The following is a 20,407-nucleotide window of genomic DNA, read 5'->3' as shown; positions in this document are numbered from 1 at the left end:
TACAGCAGCTAACGACGACAGCAAAGGGAAATGCCTCTAAAGGTGCATATGTTTCTAAAGTGATTGTGTATGGAAAGTCTTATCTCAAATCAGTGCACATACAAACGATACAAACTACTAGGAAAAATATATGGTCATCTCGCAAGCGGTGGATGACCTTGCATATTTGGTAAATTACAAATGAACGTTATTGACATGCTGAGTATGCATGCTTCCATTGGAAACAGAACATCATCACGTAAAGGTACCCTTCGTTTAGGACTATCTATGCTCCTTAGCAGTCTATTGAGCCACAGTGATATGAACGAACGTCGTCGCTGACAAACACGCAGACGCAATACGGCAGATAAACACAAGCACATGTTTTGGTGTTCTCTTATTGTGTTCGATATAGCTCACTCACGACCGAACAAGTAATGGTGAAGATTACAACAGTGAAGTTGAGAAACTCCCGTCAATTCGTTGCCATCCACGTTTTGTGGCGGACGTAGCTCAGCGAAATCAGCAGTGTGTTGATGTGGCATACTAGCTTTCCTTACATTACTGCTTCACTGTGACACTGCCTGCTTCAGCAAACGGCGTTCCACTTATGATGCTTGAAGTGTGGGTACTAGTTTTGCGAACGGAACGGTGCATCGGGCCGTCCGTAGAGACTGCAAGAAAGAGTGCTCGCTGCCACGCCAAGCGCAAGGTAGGCTTACACGCGTCTCGCCAAAGCGAGCGCCCGCGTTGTCGTCATAAGACGACGTCAAGGCTTGTGCCTTCAATCCTTGCTCCGCGAATTCTCAACGCGTAAGTGTTACGTCTTTCTTCGGGGAGGATGGCGGCAGGCAAAATGGTTGCTTGGGAAACAAGCTCGCTTCAAACATTGCTACATAGATCGGATCTTTGGCGTTCGCTATTACCGGAGCTTCGCAATGCTCCGCATAAATAGATTTACGTACAAGGAATGGATCGCAGGCCCGGACGCCTTTGACAACCGGTGAAGGCAACAGTTTGACCTTCGTGCACTCGCGCGATGCGCCAAGAAACGAATGTCCTCGTTCGTAGCCTGCGCCCTGTCTGACGTCTACGAACCAGGAAGTGGCTCTCCCGTGCAGCATCACATGCTCGAGACGGACGCATTCCACATGCTTCGAGCAGACATGCAAGCGGAAGTGGCACGTGCAAACACTGGTCGCGCACTAATGAGCACGACCGTCGATGTGCACTTGCTGCAAAATGCGGTGCAAATGTAGGCGGGAAGTGATGGTGGCGGAGGTCTCTGTCGAGTATGTGCAACTCGAAGGGTCGCAGACAAGAGGGAACGGAAGGTTGGACAGAAAGAAAGAAGGCTATTTACCATTCTTGTCACCTCAGCAGGCTTTCAGAAGCAACAAATTCGGTGCACAAGGTATTGTAAGAAAGGGTTTCTCTCTTTCTTTTTTTGCGTTTTTTTCACTTTCTATATCACTAATCCAACCTAACGGGCTAGACAATGGTTCCTCTGGAGCGGAGGCAAGCAGTGACGTCATGTAGGTAAGGTGTTCGTTATATTGACACACTGTATGAATGATAACATACACAACTAATTGAAAAGCAGGCATGCCACTAAACTGCTTCGTTATAGAGGGAACCTCGTTGAGTCATGAAGCAAAAACTAATGTTGAGATGTTATACTAGCTATTTTAACCACAACTATATGAGATAAATTAAACAGCAATGATCAGTAAAACTAACCAGAAGTAGGCTTAAATGGCTGAGCCACAGCCATCACGTGTGCAACCTTTCACCTGTGTTATTGAGTGTTCTTCGACTTGAGTGGCCGGCCCTCGCCATCTGGGAGCGGAGAGCACCACCACCCCTCGAGTTAAATAATTTGAACGCTTAATTCAATACCACTCTTCGGCAATTCCTGAGGTGAGGAATTGCTTAGAAAACGCCCCTTGGGCACTGGCATCCCTCAAGAAATATATTGCGTGATAAATGAATAGCCGGGGAATAGCCTTGAAATGAAGTTGCAGTATGTGCGATGCTTAACAGTGCAATGGCTGTGTTGATTACATTTCATATTCCCGACATGTCTCTGTAAAGTTTAGATTTGCTAGTGTTGTGCCAAAATGCGGCTGAAAAACTGATATATGTGCCTCTTGCTTCCTTGCTCGGCCATTCACTAACGCTAAGGATTGGGCTAAATGATTCTGCGTGATTCAAAATATAACAGCTCGACTTTTTGACAAGCGCTGTTCTTGTCTGTTCTCCGGTTTTATCCTCGTCAAAAAGTCGCGCTGCTGCACTTCAAATTTGCTCGGCCAACGGCATGTAAAAAATTGTGGAGCTACAGAGAATGGAACGGGGTACAGATGATGAACACAACAAACACATATGCCTGACAGCAGCACATAGGTATCGCAACTCGCCGTAGCTCTGAAACATTCGACTAACTGCCACAGGAACGCATTCGCTCAAACGTACCTCGAGCGAGATGGTTAATGTCAACATTTTGTTGTGCCAGCAGCTGTCACACTCAAAGTAAAGTTACAACAAGCCAAATAAAAGACACATAATACGCGAGCGTCCATTGTCGAGTTGCTCAGCGGCCTATTACAGAGTACGTCGGCGAAAACGTGTGCATCTGCAAACGCGCGACAGTGAGGTTGTCTGCTACAGGCTGTTATTTTGAGCGAGCCACACTTCCCAGTATAAAATAGCGTTTACTAACGCAGGGCGTTCATGCCGAAGCGTCAACCTTAGTCACAAAGTGTGCTGAAGATGTTACAAAACATTTAATCAGCGACTCCATCATCGTTCATTTTCGTTCGTGATGGTTTCTCACGCATACTCGGCATAATTTCATGGTGCGGCAGTCAATACTGCCAGCTAATGCCGATCGCTGATCGCCACACGTTCAAAAGAACAACCGAGCAGAAGAGTCTCACCATGTAGAGAGGACTTGGTGCGCAAGCACCGTATATTTCCGCGATTTAGCCGCTGCGCTCTCCGGAAGGGGGACACCTACTCTTCAATGGACGCTCGAGCGATACATAACTGGAAGTTGGCCGTGAGTAGGCGTGAAATAAGCTGCACATAAAAACGGCAAAATGCAATACCAACTCAGAGCCATTAGTCGGCGAAGCCACTCAGTGCAAGAACAACTGCAGGGTTATAGCATTTATTGAGAGCCAAAAGCGATCAAGCGCCGAAGAGGACGTGAGAGAGAGAAAAAAAAAACATACGATGCACTGCCACGGGAAAGCAATGGGACCACGATGCGACAGCTGCGCGTAGATAGCGAGCACCACGACGACGAGAAAGAGAGAAAGGTGAAGGAATCGCACGCGGCCGACTTACGAGGGGCTTGCTGTCGCCGTCGAACACTTCCCTGACAAACATGGCGCCCAGGGCGAAACCGATGACGTTGTTGGTGTCGGTGACGCAGTAGCGCCACGTGGTGTCCGATCCGTCCGAGCCCATCAAAGCTTTCCGCAGGACCTTGGACGCCTCGCGGAAGGGCTCGGATAGGTACGACACCATCGAGTGCACCAGGCTCCAACCCAGGTAGTTGCATATCGTGCTGCAGTCGAGCGAGCGCACACTCCAAATCACGGCTCGGCAAGCGATCCCGCCATCGTAATGTTTTAATTTTGTGTGCGAGAGAAAGGGTGGAGGACGTGGAAGGGCTTTGCGTACGTAGAGCTCTTGCAGGTGAGAAGTGCGCGTGATTAGAACTGAGAAGTATCGGGGCCCATATTCACAAAAAGTTCTTACGCTAGACGTGTTCCTAAGAGCAGATTCCAGCCAGTTGTGATGTTCGACATTGTTCGTAAACGTGGCCGGCCAATAGCAGACGGCACTTAGTGAAAAGCTTTGTGAACACGGGCCCGGCCCACTGTCTTACTGTGTACTTGCGTGAGCCATCCATACGTTTCCGTATGTACAGCATAAAGGAAGCTTGTGAATGGCTACCCGTTTGTCCTTGACCACTACTCATCTCGACTAGTGTTATCTACACACCGTAGTGTTCGCAGATTGCAGTGTTAGATACAATGTGGCGAATTATAGTCGTCTAGCTCTGACTATGCTGTTCGCACCCAAATATCTCGGCCAGACGCTTACGCGCCGCGCACGAAGCGCGAGGTGGGAACCGTGTATACATGTGGTTCTCGATAGAGAACAGGCCTCAGACGCAAGGGCCTCGTGGTGTTCCATTTTGCTATGTTGAGAAACATGCAGAATGAGGTTACTGGTGTTCTCACTTTGTTCTCCTGGCAATTTCAACGTACCCAGAACTAAATGCGCTGATTCCAAAGTGCGCAATATTAAAATTCAGCATTAGCTGCAGCGTGGGTGACGTTGACGTTGAAAAAACTCGGGATGCTGACTGCATTCAACAGACTTTCACGTCGGTGCCGTCGTTTTTACGGCCATATCTAGCATCACATTTCTTAACGATTGCATAGAATGTCGGTGATAACACATAATAGCTACATCGTAACTATTGCATAATTTAACGCAAGTTTTCAGTGCATATGTCCATAATACAGTGTGTGGCGCTGTACTTTCCTCCACCAGCACAGCAATCAACCTTCGTGAAATCTAACAGTCCTTCTCCTCTGTGCTCACTTTCTTTTTGTTACCATGCATGGCGGTGCGCATAAAGTCACGGCCTCAGCTACCTGGCGCACAAGCCATGCTTAGAATGACGGTATGAGAATAACCGAGTGTGTGCTCAGATCTTCGCGTACGTTAAAAACGCCAAGTGGTCAAAACTAACTCTGAGCTACCGGCGTCCGACGTCTCAGCCAGTTGTTGTGCTGAGATGCAAAAACTCTCTAAATTATTACGATGAATATGGGTATTTTGTAGAGAGATGGTGAAGAGCGTGGCTTGTACGAGGACGCACTGAGTCAAAGTTCACACTTGTGTGCTATCTTTCACGCAGCGCCATAGCTCACCGACCACGTTGCAGCGATCAAGAAAATGCTGTTATATAATGTGCTGAGAAAGGTTTCATTATCAGGCAATGAAGTAAGAGATGCAGTTCAACAGATAAGAATGTAAGTGTTGCAAGCATATAGACAAAAGGAGAAAAAGTGGCGAGTCGCTCACATTTTGCCCCTTGTGGTGTTCATGTACTCTTGGACTAGCTGGGTCATGTTGCCCATGTATTCCGGCGCATACACCACCACGTCCTGGGTCGGCGGTATGGTGCGATTGATCTGGGCGAAAGCGCTGGTGAAGTACTCCGTCCAGTTGAGTAGCGGTGCCCGCTTTTGCAGGTCGGCCACCGTCATTTTGTGGTAGAGGCGCTCATCGTCACGACGCTCTTCCGCAGGCACAGTTATCTGGAATCGAAGACAGACGGATTCAGTGAAACCGTCCGCGTAAACGTGCTATTAATACGCTTGCTACTGCGATTGGGAGGTCCCTGTTCTTATGCACAGTCGCGTGCAATATTACTGGCGACATCCTTGTTCGTGGTCGAAGGTTCCATGGCTGCGAGGTGGCTGTGACATGCGAAATAGCGGTTTAATAAACACCACTACTTGAAAGTGTGTTTAGGTCTGGAACTTACCCTCTTGGAGCCTCTTCGACCAGGGGCACCGGTGTTACAGGTCATATTGCACGTGACTCGTATGTTCCTAATATGCGTGTCACAGTCACTCATCTACGCGGCTGCCACTTCAGAATGAAAAGTTTCAAAACGTTGCTTCTACTCTGGCGGTGTGATGCCCGAACGGAGGAACACATTGAAAGAGGCGCTGAAAAGTTTGTCCAGGAGACCCTACCTGCCAGTATAGAGTCACAACCAGGTCGATCTACACGTATGTGTTGTTGGTTAACACAAGAAAACTAAACTTACGTCTTCTTTCTCTGCATCCTTACAGAGAAACCTACGCGACCTGGAAGACTTATACGGAAAGAAGGACGCTGTTCGAAGCTTTACAAAGGCGATGCCATTACAACGCAAGCCTCCAAGGCACGTAGCAAACGGCAAACTGCTCATGGTATAGGCAGAATAGACGTCTTGCGTCATCTGCTGACATTTTTCCTTCGAGACTGCGGTCATCGGTTAATCACCTCTCTGCCCGCGTCGGAGACTCTCAGAGGTTTTGCGGTTGCCGGTTCGGATCACCATGGGTTAACTACCGCCACCATTACACCGCGAGCGTTCAACGGAAAGGATGTTAAGCGCCTTATGTTGCATGCCCTCGTGGTATAAGGTAGTCCGTTGGAACATCTGGATCGCACGAGACGATGCGAATGCCACTTGGACATTCCAGACTGTACTTATTTTTCACCTTGTTCTGCAGATGCTGCTTCTGTGGCGATGTCATGCGAAATGGTAGGGGGCGCTCAAACTAAAATTTACTCTTGCGAACTTCGACAGTCGTAACAAAAGGTATATATTTATAGTCAGAAAATGGAGTTGTCTCTAAGTACGTATACTATTGTGGGTGCGCTACGAATGCATCGAAGCACCGATCTGTTACGAAGCACGGATCTTTCATCCACGCACCATAACTGACTGCATTGCTCTGCATCCACGTGTTGCTGCCACTGATTGTGATAAGTTTTGCCATCTGTAGTCTGCCTTAACTACTGCTTAACAATATGCGTATATTATGTGTGAACTGTTTCTTTTTATTTTGTATTTCTAATAATGTAGACCTTGTTGTTTCAATTCATTTTATGCTGTTGTTTTGAAGATGTATAATTGGTACAATTTCTGACTACTGTCCTGTTCATGTTATTGCTTCTTTTGATTTTATTTGTGCTTGTCGGAATTCACAGTATTTGGTATTTATATTCTAATGTCACGTGATGTGTGGTGTATTCTATTCTTTATCAATTGCCTGTACCCCTCCCTCCCCTCCCCCTCCCCATGTAAAGCCCTCAGCCATGAGGGCCTTTAGGGGTATTTTATATAAATATAAATAAACATACATAAAAACAACTACCACAGAGTCTCTAAGGTCAAATATGTAAGAAGTAGGAAAAAATTGCTTAGAAATCACATTCTTCTCGATAGGAATGAACGGGGTCACGAGTTCAATTGGCAATCGCTGTAGCCCAGTTCAAGTTGGGGCGCAATGCAAAATACGTCCTGCTCTCAGAATTACTTTCACCTAAAAAACTGCAACTGGTTAAAATTAAACCCGCAAACCTACGGTACGGCGTCTTTCTTTTATTTATTTGATGATATTAAAAATTTTAGCAAATCTCTTCGTCGAACTCTTCATTTGATGGTCAAATTAGTATACACAATAATGACATAGCCCAAGCGTTGCTTTAGAACGTCAAAATGAATGAATGAATCAGTCAATGAATGAATGACTCAATCACTCGATCAGTAATTGAGTCAATCAATCAACTTTCTTTTTAGGAAACTTTCTTTTTCTTTTCTTTTTTTAGGTGTTGAGCCCACATGCTAGTCGGCCGGATGTGTGTTGCTTACGTTAGCCAGTCTCTTTTCAAAGTCGATGACGTCCTGCATCTGCGCCTTCACGTCGGATTCTTTGCCCCCGAGCAGCACGCCGATGGAAGTCATGTACGTGAGGTAGGCATTCAAAACCTGGGCGAGATGGAAAGAAACAAGCTTATACAGAAAGCTTAAAGCTCCGGAGCGTTTACCATACAATCAAGATTTCAACACAGCAGACTGAAGAATCAACTCGGCTGTTTGGCGCAATGCCGTTCCGTCTCTGAAGTGAACATTTCAGAAATAACTGGCACTGTTCAGGTTCAAAAGTAAGTTGCATTCCATGCAGCATGAAAAATGCTTTCTAACAATCAACGCTCAATGCCCCCCTCTGCCACGTACACTGCACTGTCCACGTCACAAAATCGTTAATGCTCCATTAAATGGCGCTGGAAGAGAGAAGCCAACTACAGACTTTGGCAACAATGCATGCACATGTGTGGCAAAAATAAGTGCTCAGGCACACGCTCCCCAAAACGCAATACTTATGGAAGTGTTGATGCACAGAGTGCGCCCACAGAATGATACGCACGACAAGCCTGCCTCGTCGGTTGTTGAGCGTATCGAAAACATGAAAAGTGGCAAGGTGAAAAGTTATATGCTGGCCACAAAGGTTATACATAAGTAAGCACCCGATCGAATAACCTGCAACAAGCTGTGACGCATTTGGCGTCAGAGTAAAGCACTTTGCTTCATTGCCTCATCGCATTTCAAACGTATCTTAATATGTGACAACATTATCCCGTACAACTAAGAGAACAGTCAAAACCAGAGTATTCGCAAATGATCATATGAGAGCGTATGCTAGTCACCCTAACCGTCCACATCAGTAACATATCGATAAACATTGCATACAGAAAATAGGCTTCATAAGCGAAGCTGTGAGCACCCTTAGAACAAAGAAAGCGCCGACAACTCTCTTTGCGGCAGCTTTAACTTCATTCTTGACAGTTCTCCTACAAAAACAGTGCGTACGTTCACTCTGCTTTAGTAGAGGGTACACTTACCTTATTAGGGAGTGTGAGAACTCCCAAAAACATGGTTAAACATTTAACAAGCAGTCACTCCAGTTGCAAGCAGTTTTCACCACACCACTTGTTCCAAACGCGAACGATCGATAGCCCCTGTGGACAGCGTCCATTACCTTGTCGTCTTTGGTCTTGTTGAGGTAGTAGTCCCTGGAGGGCAGGATAAGGCCCCCCTGGTCCACCTGGACCACGTGCCTGGACGAGTTTCGGTCGTCCTCGCCCACGGCCCACGAAAAGAGGCCCGAGCGCGAGTACACGTTGTGGATGAGCTGCAGCGCCGGCTGCAGCTGCCACGTGTCCATCGAGTAGTTGCCCGTCACGTTCCAGCCGCCCACCTGCGAGGAGGAGGCATGGTGGTCACGTAGGCGCAAACACGACGGCAGACAGAAATGCGGAGGAGGAAATGACACGCGCACCACGCACATCACTATATCTAATTTGTCACTGCCACGATTCAATTAATCTTTTTGTTGGCTCAGCTCTTCGCGCCGAACAACCTCGCCGGCCGGAAGAAGGTACGCGTGTGGCCGGGTGCGTTCACATTTTGTTGCTTTGCCCTCTACTCATCTTTTTGTTCCTTCTTTATCCTCCCTCGAAGTAGAGTATCATCAAACCGGACGCAATCCTGGCTAACCTGCCTGCCTTACGTTATTATTTTTTTTTGCTTCTTCTTTCTTTTTCCTCTCACAAACGAATATACCTATCTTATAAGTATCAGCAAACGGCGACAGAGACGATGGGAGATCAGGAACAAGATACAGACAAATACAAGGCATTCGATCTTATTCCTTGTCGCTGGTCTTCTCTGGTGCCGTTTGCTGCTATAATGAACCAACTGGCCCAACAATATGTTTTGACTAGCATAAGCACAATAGACATACGTACGAAGACCTGCTTTGGCTAGGTGTCGGGTGGCAGGAGGTGTCAAGTATATATATCAGGCTGCGTCGGTTAAGTTTGTACTGAGGCTGAGCTTGACGCACACTTTTACCAGTATTAGACACCGTTTGGTACGCATGACCAATGACTTTCTTCTTCAGGGGAACCTTTCACGCTACCGCTCTGGGGCCTAATTCCACAAAGCTTTTCATGCGTAAGTGTCCCTTGCCATTGGCTGGCCGCCTTCGCTAATTATATGTGCTATCAATATCAATATATGATATCAAGATTGGCTAGACTGTTCTGCTACGAACAATTCTAGTGTAAGGGCTTTTTGTGAATACGTGTCCTGCTTTTCAGCGACATGAACGTTTGTGATTACATTTTCCAGAAGAAATCCATGACAAATTTCTCATTCATTTTATTCTCACTTTTCTTTACAATAGTTCTTATTTCCTTATTAATATATAATGCACACCGGTGCACACCAATGTCATATGACTCATAATTATTTTAATTTCTTTTCGTTTACTTTGTTTTCGCTCTATAAACTCATATTTTCTTTCTTTCCTTCTTTTTTGACTTAGCTGATTGTTGCCATGTTTCGTAGGTGCTACTAATCTGCACCGTGCTGCCGACGCACTGCAAAAACGCTTGTAGTTGCCTTGGGGTTGTCGCATAAGTATTCTCATGTTCTTTGCACAACGCTTGTTCAGCATTTCACAACGACTGCAAATCACTAGCGTGAAGAACGGCGACTCACCGCCGCCCAATAACCGCATACGCGTTTCCACGTTTTGAACTCGTGCGGACGAGCGCGCCACGGATTGTTCGCCCTCGTTTCCGCTATGCGGCGCCACTGCGCTGTCGCACTTGCAGTTTGTTTGAACTTTCAACTCCATGCTTCTTTCGCTATTCGCTGGGTGGCAGCACCAGCCCGTAGGTTAATTTTATTTACTCTTGCGCCTTTTCGCGGTAACTCTTCTGCATCCATTCAAACGCTGTAGGCTTAAACCTCAAGGACTGGCGTACCGCCAGGCACGCACCCGAGACTCCCCGTGGGGAGAAAGAAAAGCGTGCGGGTGCTGAAAGTTCACGAAGCGGGCGCACCTAAATCACGTCTGTAAAGCCTGTCTTCTCGATATATTTGTTGCGCCTGTGCCACTCGTTTTCGAAGCGAGCCCTTTTTTTTTGCGTCAGTTCGCAGTTTCTTGCTTCACCGCTGACAGATTTAGCACCGGCTGGCCATAGAACAGTTCGATAAATCATCTGCCTTCAAAGCGACCGAAAATAAACCAGAAAAACGAGAGACTATGTTTAATTCACATTGGTACTGTAACATTTTACAAATAAAAATAAAAGTGAAAAAAAAAAGAGCACAAGCTGCTTGCTGCTTTGGTGACGTTCCTTTTGCCGTTGTTATTTAACAATTGTGGCTGTTATTGTTCTTTATTTCGACCCTCGGTGTTTCGCCTATACGCCGAATTGGAAACGATCATCACGATTTCAGTTAAAATATAATATATGACATGGTGAAAAAAGGAAGGGATCCCCGTGAGATTATTGTTTTCGTCGTTCTCTTCCATAGTTGGTGACGTTCTCGTCGTTCCAGCTAACGCCGTTACACGTGACGTTTAGTTTTGAAAATATTCTTTAACTTTCTGTAAATGTTGATTGATGAGGAACTTGAGAGATCAGCGTTGCTTACGGCATACTTGGGACGCTGCTCCTGGTGTTTAGTTAGAGTTAAGGTATACGCAGTGGGCCACACAAGCGGCAGATACGTCTGCATGCGCGCACATGCATACGCATTACGTTAATCACAAAGTCTGATTAAGCAGATCTGAGGAATACTGGAAGCGCGTTCGTTGCGCGCAACGCGCTGCCGGTGCATCCCCAAGAGGCACAGACGACCCGCAGTTACAAGCTCGAGTCGCAGTGCGAGTACGGTGTGGTCTGTAGAGTTCGCAACTCTCGCAAATAAACATGTTCGATGTCCTCATGAAAATTGCACTGAGTGCGTTTGCGAACCTGTCCACTGAATTATGCACTTTAGAGTAGTTGGTACGGGTCGGGTTAAGCTTGACTCGGTAAATGAATTCGTGTGCTTTCCCGTTAGGCCTCGCGACACGTGGAAATCGCAAGAGGGATCAATTTCATAAAGCGTTTCGCCCTTAAGACTCGCTTCATTGGAGAGATACCTCTGCTCGGGCTTTAGTTGGTTATATATTAAGATAGACAGCTCTTCTGTAGCCTACTTTTTCCTGTTTTGATCGTCTAATAAACGGAATGAACATGCTGCCGGTGTTGTCCCTCTTCGCAATATACCAACCAGCGACGCGCTCCATATATTGTGTACATTCCGAGCGACTACACCTCAATCATCGTCTCGCCGACAGATCTGCCGTATCATTACAAATGCCGCCGCGCTCCACCGCTTCCTTGCAAATGAGCCATTGTAGATCTGTTACGGCCGGGGCGGCACGTTTGCATAATTACTGCGCGGAAAAGGCGCCAGACGCCCCGAGCCGTGGCGCATTGTGATTTCGGTTCCGTTTGAAGTGCGTCCTACTTCTCTCGACGCTTGAGTGGCTTATATTCGTTACCATGGCGACAGTTCAGTTTCGACGACCATTCTACTCCCTATCGGGTCGCTGAACCGCCGCTTCAGCTACGGAAACGGCGACGCACTTTACTCCGTGGGTCGCGCCATTCGAGTGCCGCTCTCGAGTCGAATGGCAGCAACACAGCAATCGTCAAATTTGTAGTTTATTTTTTGCTGCAACTTGCACATTGGGTATTTGTTTGTGTTGAACCGAGGCTTTTGGCAGCGATAAAAGCACGGGGAAACGACCAGTGAGGATAAACCACACGGGAATGTAGAGGTAGTCTATTACGCATGCGGGATATAGGGGCTCTGGAGGCTATAAATACAGTATCAACCAGAAGTTCGCGTTTTGCTTCATTGAAACGCAACATGAAGGCAAAAATACATCGGTATGCCGCTCATAGGTATGATCAACAGGAAGTCGGTGACTTTACCTGCATAGGGTAGTACGCTTAGGGAGCCTTCATGCAAAACTTGTTGTCGATCGATGCTATGGGCGTCTTCTTTGAAATGGGGCAGTGAGTTTCACCACCAAGCTCTCTTTCTTCTTTTGCCTAATGTCTTACGTATTTTATTTTTTGAACAGACAAACTTCCCAGCATGAAACTTTCTGAACCAACACTGGGAACTTTGATTTTGTACACCTCAGTTGTTTGTGGTCTCCCTACTCTTGTGCCCCCAGACTTCCAATCGCCTTTTACCAATCTCTTTGCTATCCCCTTGCTATCCCTGAATCCAATGGATTTAAGGAGGCGTGTCAAGCGGCATCTGTCGGATTCAGCAAACACCGCAAGTGGGAGCCTGCATCGAAACTTGAGTACGAGGGATATCTTTCAGTTGTGCCTTTCGGGTTATCAAATGACTCGGTAATGTGCATAACCTCATTGTAATAAACATGTGCACGTGCCGTACCGAAATACGCGCTGGTCCAGGTGTGATGTTGACGAGAAATGGCTAGCCAAATGCTCAGGGGTTATAAGCACAGCAAAATTACACAGGCTGCCGCGCATGTGGCCGGAGTGTAGCCACCGGGTATAGGGTCACTATTGACGTTGCTATATGGACGTTAGACGTTGAAAGACATGTACACAGAAAGAAGAAACGACAAGACGAGCGCGATCATCCGTCTTTTTTTTTTTGTCCTATCTCTCTCGCGTGACAAAAAAATTCGTCAGTTACCACAGTACCCCTGGCTGGTATAAAAACAACGTGACCTAATTCTCATTGGTCATGCAATCAGGCCAATTTAGGTTTATTGAAACAGCAAATATATATATATATATATATATATATATATATATATATATATATATATATATATATATATATATATATATATATATATATATATATATATTGAAGTTATGACTGACCAGTAATAAAGTAATACCTAACCTAGTAATAAAGCAAGGTCGACCATCATTCACCATTATCGGGAAAAGTGGCTGATATGGCGCGACAGACACACGTGTATTCATCACAATGAAGCAACCTGTAGGCCTTGAGATCACATGTGAGCTGCTATCATGCGGTGTTTACTCCGTGTTCCCTTTGAAAACATACGGTACTTTAGGAGTTCGCGACTCTGTTCGCAGCAGTAATACGTCCTGTGCGTCGATTGCTACAATTGGAGGCCGCATGCGTTAGCCGAATAAGACGGTGGCAACTCTCAAGCGAACGATTCCTCGAAACTGTCTATGCAACACGGCTGTCCCCTGTCAAAGCTGCTTGCCGTGTTTGCGGAGCAATCTGACGGGCCTGATACACTCAGGGGTACGCTGCACAAAGACCCCACAGAAGAAGAATCGCTACTAAAGTTAGCATTACGGTGGCGAAGCTTTGGGGTGTTTATGGACGCTGGATCTTCACTCACAATGTCCAGGAGATTGACGATGGGCTTGGAACCGAGGCTTTCAACGGTGTCGTTCTTGTCCAGACATGAGTAGTAGTAGATGCGAGCTTTCTGCTCTGCTTCACTTTTGAGCTCCGTTTTCTCGTCCTCTGGAAAACACACAGGCGAGCGAGAACGGCAGTAAAGCAACCCGAAATGCAGCTCCGCAAACTGCGCACTATTATTTACATTATTTTATTGTTGTATGACTCTATCTATACTTCAGGTGATGTAGGTATCAAACTTCGAAGAAAACATGGCGTAGCAGTGCTTATGTGAGCCACAGGCAAGCGGGCAGGGCAAAGGACGAAGAAGTGTTTTGTCAGCCGAAGCCAGACTTCGCCTTGCAACTATTGCCGGCTTTTTCTACGTCCGAAGGGCACTTTTCATTCATTCATTCATATTTTTTCTTTCTTTGATGGGTTTTGACGTTTCAAAGTACGTATGACAAGACGGGACGTGTGGCGACATTCAGCGTGCAAGTAGAGATGCTTTAGCGAGTCGGGATGGTGTTGACGGCGCACCCAGACTCCGCGCGCCGTGAACACTGTCGAAGCGGTATTCCAGAGGATCTAAGGCCCACTTATGAGCGGCTATCGAGCGCGAGTGTTCATCGTCTGGCGAAACGCGGAAAGAATGGTTCTCTTTGTTTCTTTTCTTTCTTCGCTTGACCACCGGTTTAGAGAGACGCGACTCACCCAGCACGTTCTTCATGACGAGCTGGTTCTCCTGCCAGAGCTTGCCGAAGGTGCCCCAGATGGACTTGCCGTCGGGCAGCGGGTTCGCCTTGATCCAGCCGCCGCACGAGTACTGGTAGAAGTCCTCGCACGGGTCCGTCTCCGGGTCCATGGCGTTGAGGATGGAGCTGGCCACCGTCACGCACGCCGGCGTCACGCAGTACTCTGCGGGTGTGAGTCACAACGGTGTGGAGCCAACAGATAATACAGACAAAAAATAAAGCACGGGAGAAGTTATTTGTAGTTTCAACTGGAGTGTAGGGAATGATAAATGCGAGGGAAATGAAAGTGGACGAAGACATAAACCTGGCTGCGGGTGGGAGCGGAAACCAGAACATTCGCATTACGCATGCGATGCGCTACCAATTGTGCTACGCTGGCGGCTGTTCCAACGCCCACATTCGTGGGTATTTATGTTTCTGCTGTTTTGGGGGTGTTAGCCAGCGCCACTGAGGCGGTCGCGGCGGATGTGGACCATAATTTTCAGCGATGGCGCCACGTAGTAGGAGGAGGGAGGAGGGAAAGAGATAAGAAGAAGGCAGGGAGGTTAACCAGAATCACGTCCGGTTGGCTACCCTACACCACGTAGTACATGAACTTTATGAACAGGCAGCTGGCAAATAAACCCTAATATGCTACCTGAAGGCATCAAAGATGCCGGATTCGAGATCCTCGCTATGAAATGAGCGGGAAGAAGAACGGGAACCGAGAGGCCCGGTTTTGGTTAATCACAACCGTACGAAGCCAACAGATAATGAGGCCAAAGAAAGCACAGTGGAAGTTATTTGTAGTATTAATTGCAGTGTTGAAAATTATAAATGAGAGGGAAATGTAAGTGGACGAAAAAAAAAACAACTTTGTCCTTTTATTCCCTTTAACCCTTTCCCCAGCACAGGGTAGCCAGCCGGTACTTACACTGGCTAACTTCCCTGTCTTTCCTCCCCTTTTGTCTCACTCTCTCTCTCTCTCTCTCTCTCTCTCTCTCTCTCTCTCTCTCTTCGCATAAAGTTGTTTAATGCGACAGAGACTGGAAATGTTGACAACTATTCTGTCGCTCGCTTCTCGGCAAACAATAATTTCGTCGATGATCACACGAAGATAACGTTAGGTGATATAAGAAAGGTTCTGGTAATAAAGCCGATTTCTTAAACGTGCTTAAACAGTCAATATTTAAAAAAAACGCAGAAAAAGAAAGAAAGAAATACGGCAGCTTGTGCACTGTCTACAATCAAACACAAGGCAATAAACAAAGTTAATAGAATAATACAATATAACTAAACAAACGAGGACACGTGTCACACAAATACAATGTAGCTTTCAATATAAAGAAGGTTAATAAAGCTTTTATAGCTGAGCACCGTTGCAATGACGCGTTACACCATGGCTCAAGCAACTTTTCTATACCTAAAGTACGATACCCAAGGCGATTTATTGTTGTCCTCGAAGCCGCGCTTTGCTGTTTGAGGAAGGGGGAAGGAGACAAAGGGGAGGAAAAACAGGGAGGTTAGCCAATGTAAGCACCGGCTGGCTACCCTGTGCTGGGGAAAGGGGTAAAGGGAATAAAAGGAGAAAGAAGAAGAAGAGGGAAAAAAATGGAAACCTGTTCGAGCTTAGCACAGGCAGCCTATGAGAACGTGTTCTACGTTCTCTCGTGAATCGCCGCACGTGTCATAAGGCATAGCTGAACGACGTGTACTCCGCGAGTCGTGCACACACTCGTTTTCGTTACCCGAGACGTCGAGGGTAGGAATGACGTGTCAAGTGCTCATGCTCAGCCTGTTGTCATGTTCCTTGACAGCAAAGATGTTTTTTGGTGATATCCCTCCTGTTCGGGTTACGTAATCACTGACACATGTATATGCAATATCTTTCCTTTATTGGTTTTTATTGAACGTATTTGCGGTTTCCTTCTTTTTTTTTTTTTTTGTTCGTTAATGCAAAGTGTCCCTTATTCAGCCAAGTCTGTAGCCGTTGTGTTGAGCTGTGTCTCGAGTGCACCATTGCGAAAACATTATTGTTGTTACCAATATCGTTCAAGTGAGAAACAAGAGTAAAAAGTCGAAGACAGGCTTCCATACGTGCCTCCGTCAATAACGTCCGCGCATTCTTTACTAACAAACGTACGGGCACGCACTTTCTTAGCTGCCAACGTAATCAGGGGTGGAGTTAAGGAGTTTCCGTAGAGACGCACTACGTCGTCCCGCATTTATTTCGCTTCTGAGAAGAAGCCTTGGAATGAATGGTGCTTCTCGGCGCTTTAACAAAAATAAGTGCACTCCTTCGTAATCGCACTATGGGAGATTAAATGTTGCGTATTCTTGCTAGCTCGACAGGAACACGTAGGGCTGCGTAAACTGCTCCATTTTTCTCTTCGTCGATGACAAAAAAAAATAGTCAAAGCTTTTACGACACAGTGCCCTTTTCTCATTATTAATGTGCCTACACTGCGGCTCTTTTTTAGCCATCGTGCCTTGGTGACATCGTATACAGACGCAATTTTTTTCCTTGGGTTGACTGCGTAGAAACATCGTTTTCCCACTTACATAACAGATTAAGGAGCATCAAGAAAGTGCGATTAGACCATCGCAAACGGAAAAAGTTTAGATCGATAGATAGATAGATAGATAGATAGATAGATAGATAGATAGATAGATAGATAGATAGATAGATAGATAGATAGATAGATAGACAGACAGACAGACAGACAGACAGACAGACAGACAGACAGACAGACAGACAGACAGACAGACAGACAGACAGACAGACAGACAGACAGACAGACAGACAGACAGACAGACAGATAGATAGATAGATAGATAGATAGATAGATAGATAGATAGATAGATAGATAGATAGATAGATAGATAGATAGATAGATAGATAGATAGATAGATAGATAGATAGATAGATGAAAGGTGCGTGTTCATGTTCCCCGTACGCTCACGCCTTTATTGCATCCTTCACCTCGGAGAGGCTTAAACAGCCGCGGTGGTCGTCTAAAACGATGCTTAATACAGAATAACGCGAAAATGTTCTTTCTACTCGCCCTTCTCAGTGTGCCCTGTTAATATATTTAGGTATACGATACGATGTTTTGTTGCGTTTTATGCACGCGCAAAGAAAACTTCAGAAATATTTCACCGCTCCTCGCTCTTTATAATAAAGAGCTCTGCGAGAAATTCCGAGCTTTTTCCAATGTCAATAAAATATTTCTTTCCTCAGTGCTATAAATGAAGCCAATAACGTCGAACTCGTGCGCATCGACGAGACCATTTACTTCTGTGTTATGCATTCGGGCGGAAGAGCACACGGGAACCCGCACTTTCACATTAAGCGGGTTTCCTGCGCGAAATGCAGTAGGGATCAAAAGATTAATGCAACCTCATTTCCCGCTGAAAAGATTCAAATCCCACATCAATGTTTCAGCGGGCGAGAACAGGGAAAGAAAAGGCAGCAAGAAAAAAAAAATCAGAAAGAGGTAACAACTCCTCGCGACTTAGGTAAACACTGCGAAACGGGAGGAACTCCATATAAGCCGTGTCATATAAAGACCGGCACAAGATTAGGCCCCGTAATCTTCTTGTATTTCTCGAGTAGGCAGCCATGAAGGAAGCTTCCCTCTTGTCCCGTGACGTATGAAACAGGAAAAAAAAACATCGACATTAAAATGCAGAGTCCTGCCAGGCTCTGAGGGAACGCACGCCCAAAGCAGCAAGTATACGTACACGCTTTGCCTGAAGCGTTTAGCAAGGCCCTCCCTTCCTCTAAGCGTACTGCAGGCGTGGAGACAGCCTTGAGACGAGTGTCGTGTTTCTAATTAACCTGCCGCGGACAGTTAAGGAAGGTTGCTAAGATACTTGATACTACAGATGAAGCGAGATGAAAAAGAAACTCTCAGAACAGATTACGGCTTGAGGCTCAGCGCGTCTTGTTTCACTTAATAAGGCATGTCGGTGTAGTGTCTGAGGGTTAGCGAGGCAGGAAACGGGTGGCAAGGGACAAAGCATCGTTAAGGCAAGAAGACACTCACGAAGATTATAAACAGCTAGCGGTACTTCGCGGTTTATCCCCTGCGGAGAATACTAAAAGCTGACGTCGGGGAGGGGGGGGGGGGGAGGGAAAGACTATAGTCAAGCCAGGTATTGAAGAGACAAGAAACTAGAGCAGGATGGGGCTCCGACTGCGGAAGGAAGCGCTGCTTGGTATTGAGGCCTAGCAAAAAAAAAAAAAAAAGTCGACAGAAAAACAATTGGCATAGACGGTTAGACACAATGTTGCGTTGCTTTCTGGAGCGTGTGATTCTTTGCAAAGGTCTGTGAATTATGTTCGATACAAGGCTTTCGAAATGCTTGAACACTGTTTCTTGCGATGAAATACGTGTATGCGTTTGAGAATGTGTCATTGATTTCAAGGCATGGTCGTGGGATGGGCGGAATTTCTGCGCTCAGAATTCCAAAACTGTCGTTGACGATAATGACAGAGGAGTGGTCCTCATGTTTGTAAGCATCGATGGCTACGATCGCATTTCTTGAGGGCAAACAGAGCTCGGCAACAGAAATTAGAGTGGGCATGTTTCCTCTCCAAATCGACGTCAGCCCATAGACCAGCCTAGAAAAAGAACAGACGTTGGAAATAAACTGTTTCGCTACTGTTGTGTTGGCTGTAGTCCCATTCCGTCATGTTACACCGCTATTGCAACTTTCGTGGGGAACAGGGCTCAAATTCACAAAGCTTCTCGTTCGTAGGTGCTCCTTGCCTGCGACGAAGCTTTGCCTGTGCTGCTCGCGCCGGAGAAGATCACGTGCTAGCGTCTTCGCCGCGCCTTTATCTGTAGGCTCATTTGAACTGCAGTGACCGCAGCCAAGATCTGGAACCGGGTGGTGGCTTCATGGGAGACATTTCCGAACGTTTATCAACAGAATGTTGAACTTGACGGCAACATTTTGCATCCCTCTCCTGTCATAGCATCATCATCCCTCACCGCACCCTTACATACCCGTTCCCCCTCCACCTTTACAGAGTAGCAGGCAAGAGCGCGCGAGCTCAAATCGACCTCTCTGCTTTCTTTCAAATAACTTCTCTCGTGAATTCGGTCCAGACGCCAAATTCGCAAAGCTTTTTGTTCGTAACTGCTCTTTGCCATTGGCTGGCCGACTTTGTTAATGGTATGACCAGCATCGACATTGGTTGGAACTTGCTGTTACAAACAATTCCAGGGTAAGAGGTTTTTGTGAACGTAGGTTCAGGTTCCCTGCCGCATGCATCAAAACAAGCTGTCACACATGACGAACCTACTCAGTGCTGATAATTTACTCCGTGTTATTCAGCAATTTGCGAGTGACGAAGCAGCACTGTCCATAGAGTTGCCGGGCAAGATTAGGTAAAAGATGCGCTTCCTAAGCATGCTCATGCTCAGTCGATCAGTCACATTAGCTATTACGGTGCCATTACCACTACGACAAAAAATATAAACAAGAACTTGATTATTCAGCTTCTTCCAAACAATCCTAATTCGGCTGTAAAACCATGCTGTAACCAAAACGGCTGGCAAGCTGCCAGCAACTTAGGAGAACGACGCTACGTTTTGTGTTCGAAAACAAATGGCTGAGCAGCCGATTGCCTGTGAACAGAGAACTTATACGCCTTTTCCTACTCGCTAGTTCAAACGTCGGTCTACCACCACATTCCCTACACTGCGTTAACTCTGTCTCGCCGGCTCAATCTGTGCAATTTGGACTGTGCGATGCGACCAGACCGACTTTTGTCCAACGCATGACTATACTCACACCAGAAACACCTCTG

The 20,407-nt window shown here is 46.4% G+C and overlaps 2 protein-coding genes across 9 annotated transcripts in view; one reads left to right on the top strand and one right to left on the bottom strand.

The window, feature by feature from the left end:
- LOC142575404 (immunoglobulin domain-containing protein oig-4-like) overlaps nucleotides 1-20,407 on the top strand; it is a 417,771-nt gene that overhangs the window by 127,171 nt on the left and 270,193 nt on the right. The gene's annotated exons all lie outside the window — the stretch shown is intronic.
- The window catches only part of Nep3 (M13 family metallopeptidase neprilysin 3), a 152,323-nt gene that overhangs the window by 24,672 nt on the left and 107,244 nt on the right, over nucleotides 1-20,407 (bottom strand). For all 8 annotated transcript variants that reach the window (XM_075684749.1, XM_075684751.1, XM_075684744.1 and 5 more), the window contains 6 exons: nucleotides 14,567-14,770; nucleotides 13,851-13,978; nucleotides 8,607-8,825; nucleotides 7,439-7,555; nucleotides 5,089-5,324; nucleotides 3,331-3,553 (listed from right to left, as the gene is read on the bottom strand). In XM_075684749.1, coding sequence (XP_075540864.1) covers nucleotides 3,331-3,553; nucleotides 5,089-5,324; nucleotides 7,439-7,555; nucleotides 8,607-8,825; nucleotides 13,851-13,978; nucleotides 14,567-14,770 — 1,127 coding nt within the window. The remainder of the gene's footprint in view (nucleotides 1-3,330; nucleotides 3,554-5,088; nucleotides 5,325-7,438; nucleotides 7,556-8,606; nucleotides 8,826-13,850; nucleotides 13,979-14,566; nucleotides 14,771-20,407) is intronic.

This window comes from Dermacentor variabilis, chromosome 3 (assembly GCF_050947875.1).
Source record: "Dermacentor variabilis isolate Ectoservices chromosome 3, ASM5094787v1, whole genome shotgun sequence".
Classification (NCBI taxonomy): domain Eukaryota; kingdom Metazoa; phylum Arthropoda; class Arachnida; order Ixodida; family Ixodidae; genus Dermacentor; species Dermacentor variabilis.
This window is presented reverse-complemented; position numbering and strand designations above follow the sequence as displayed.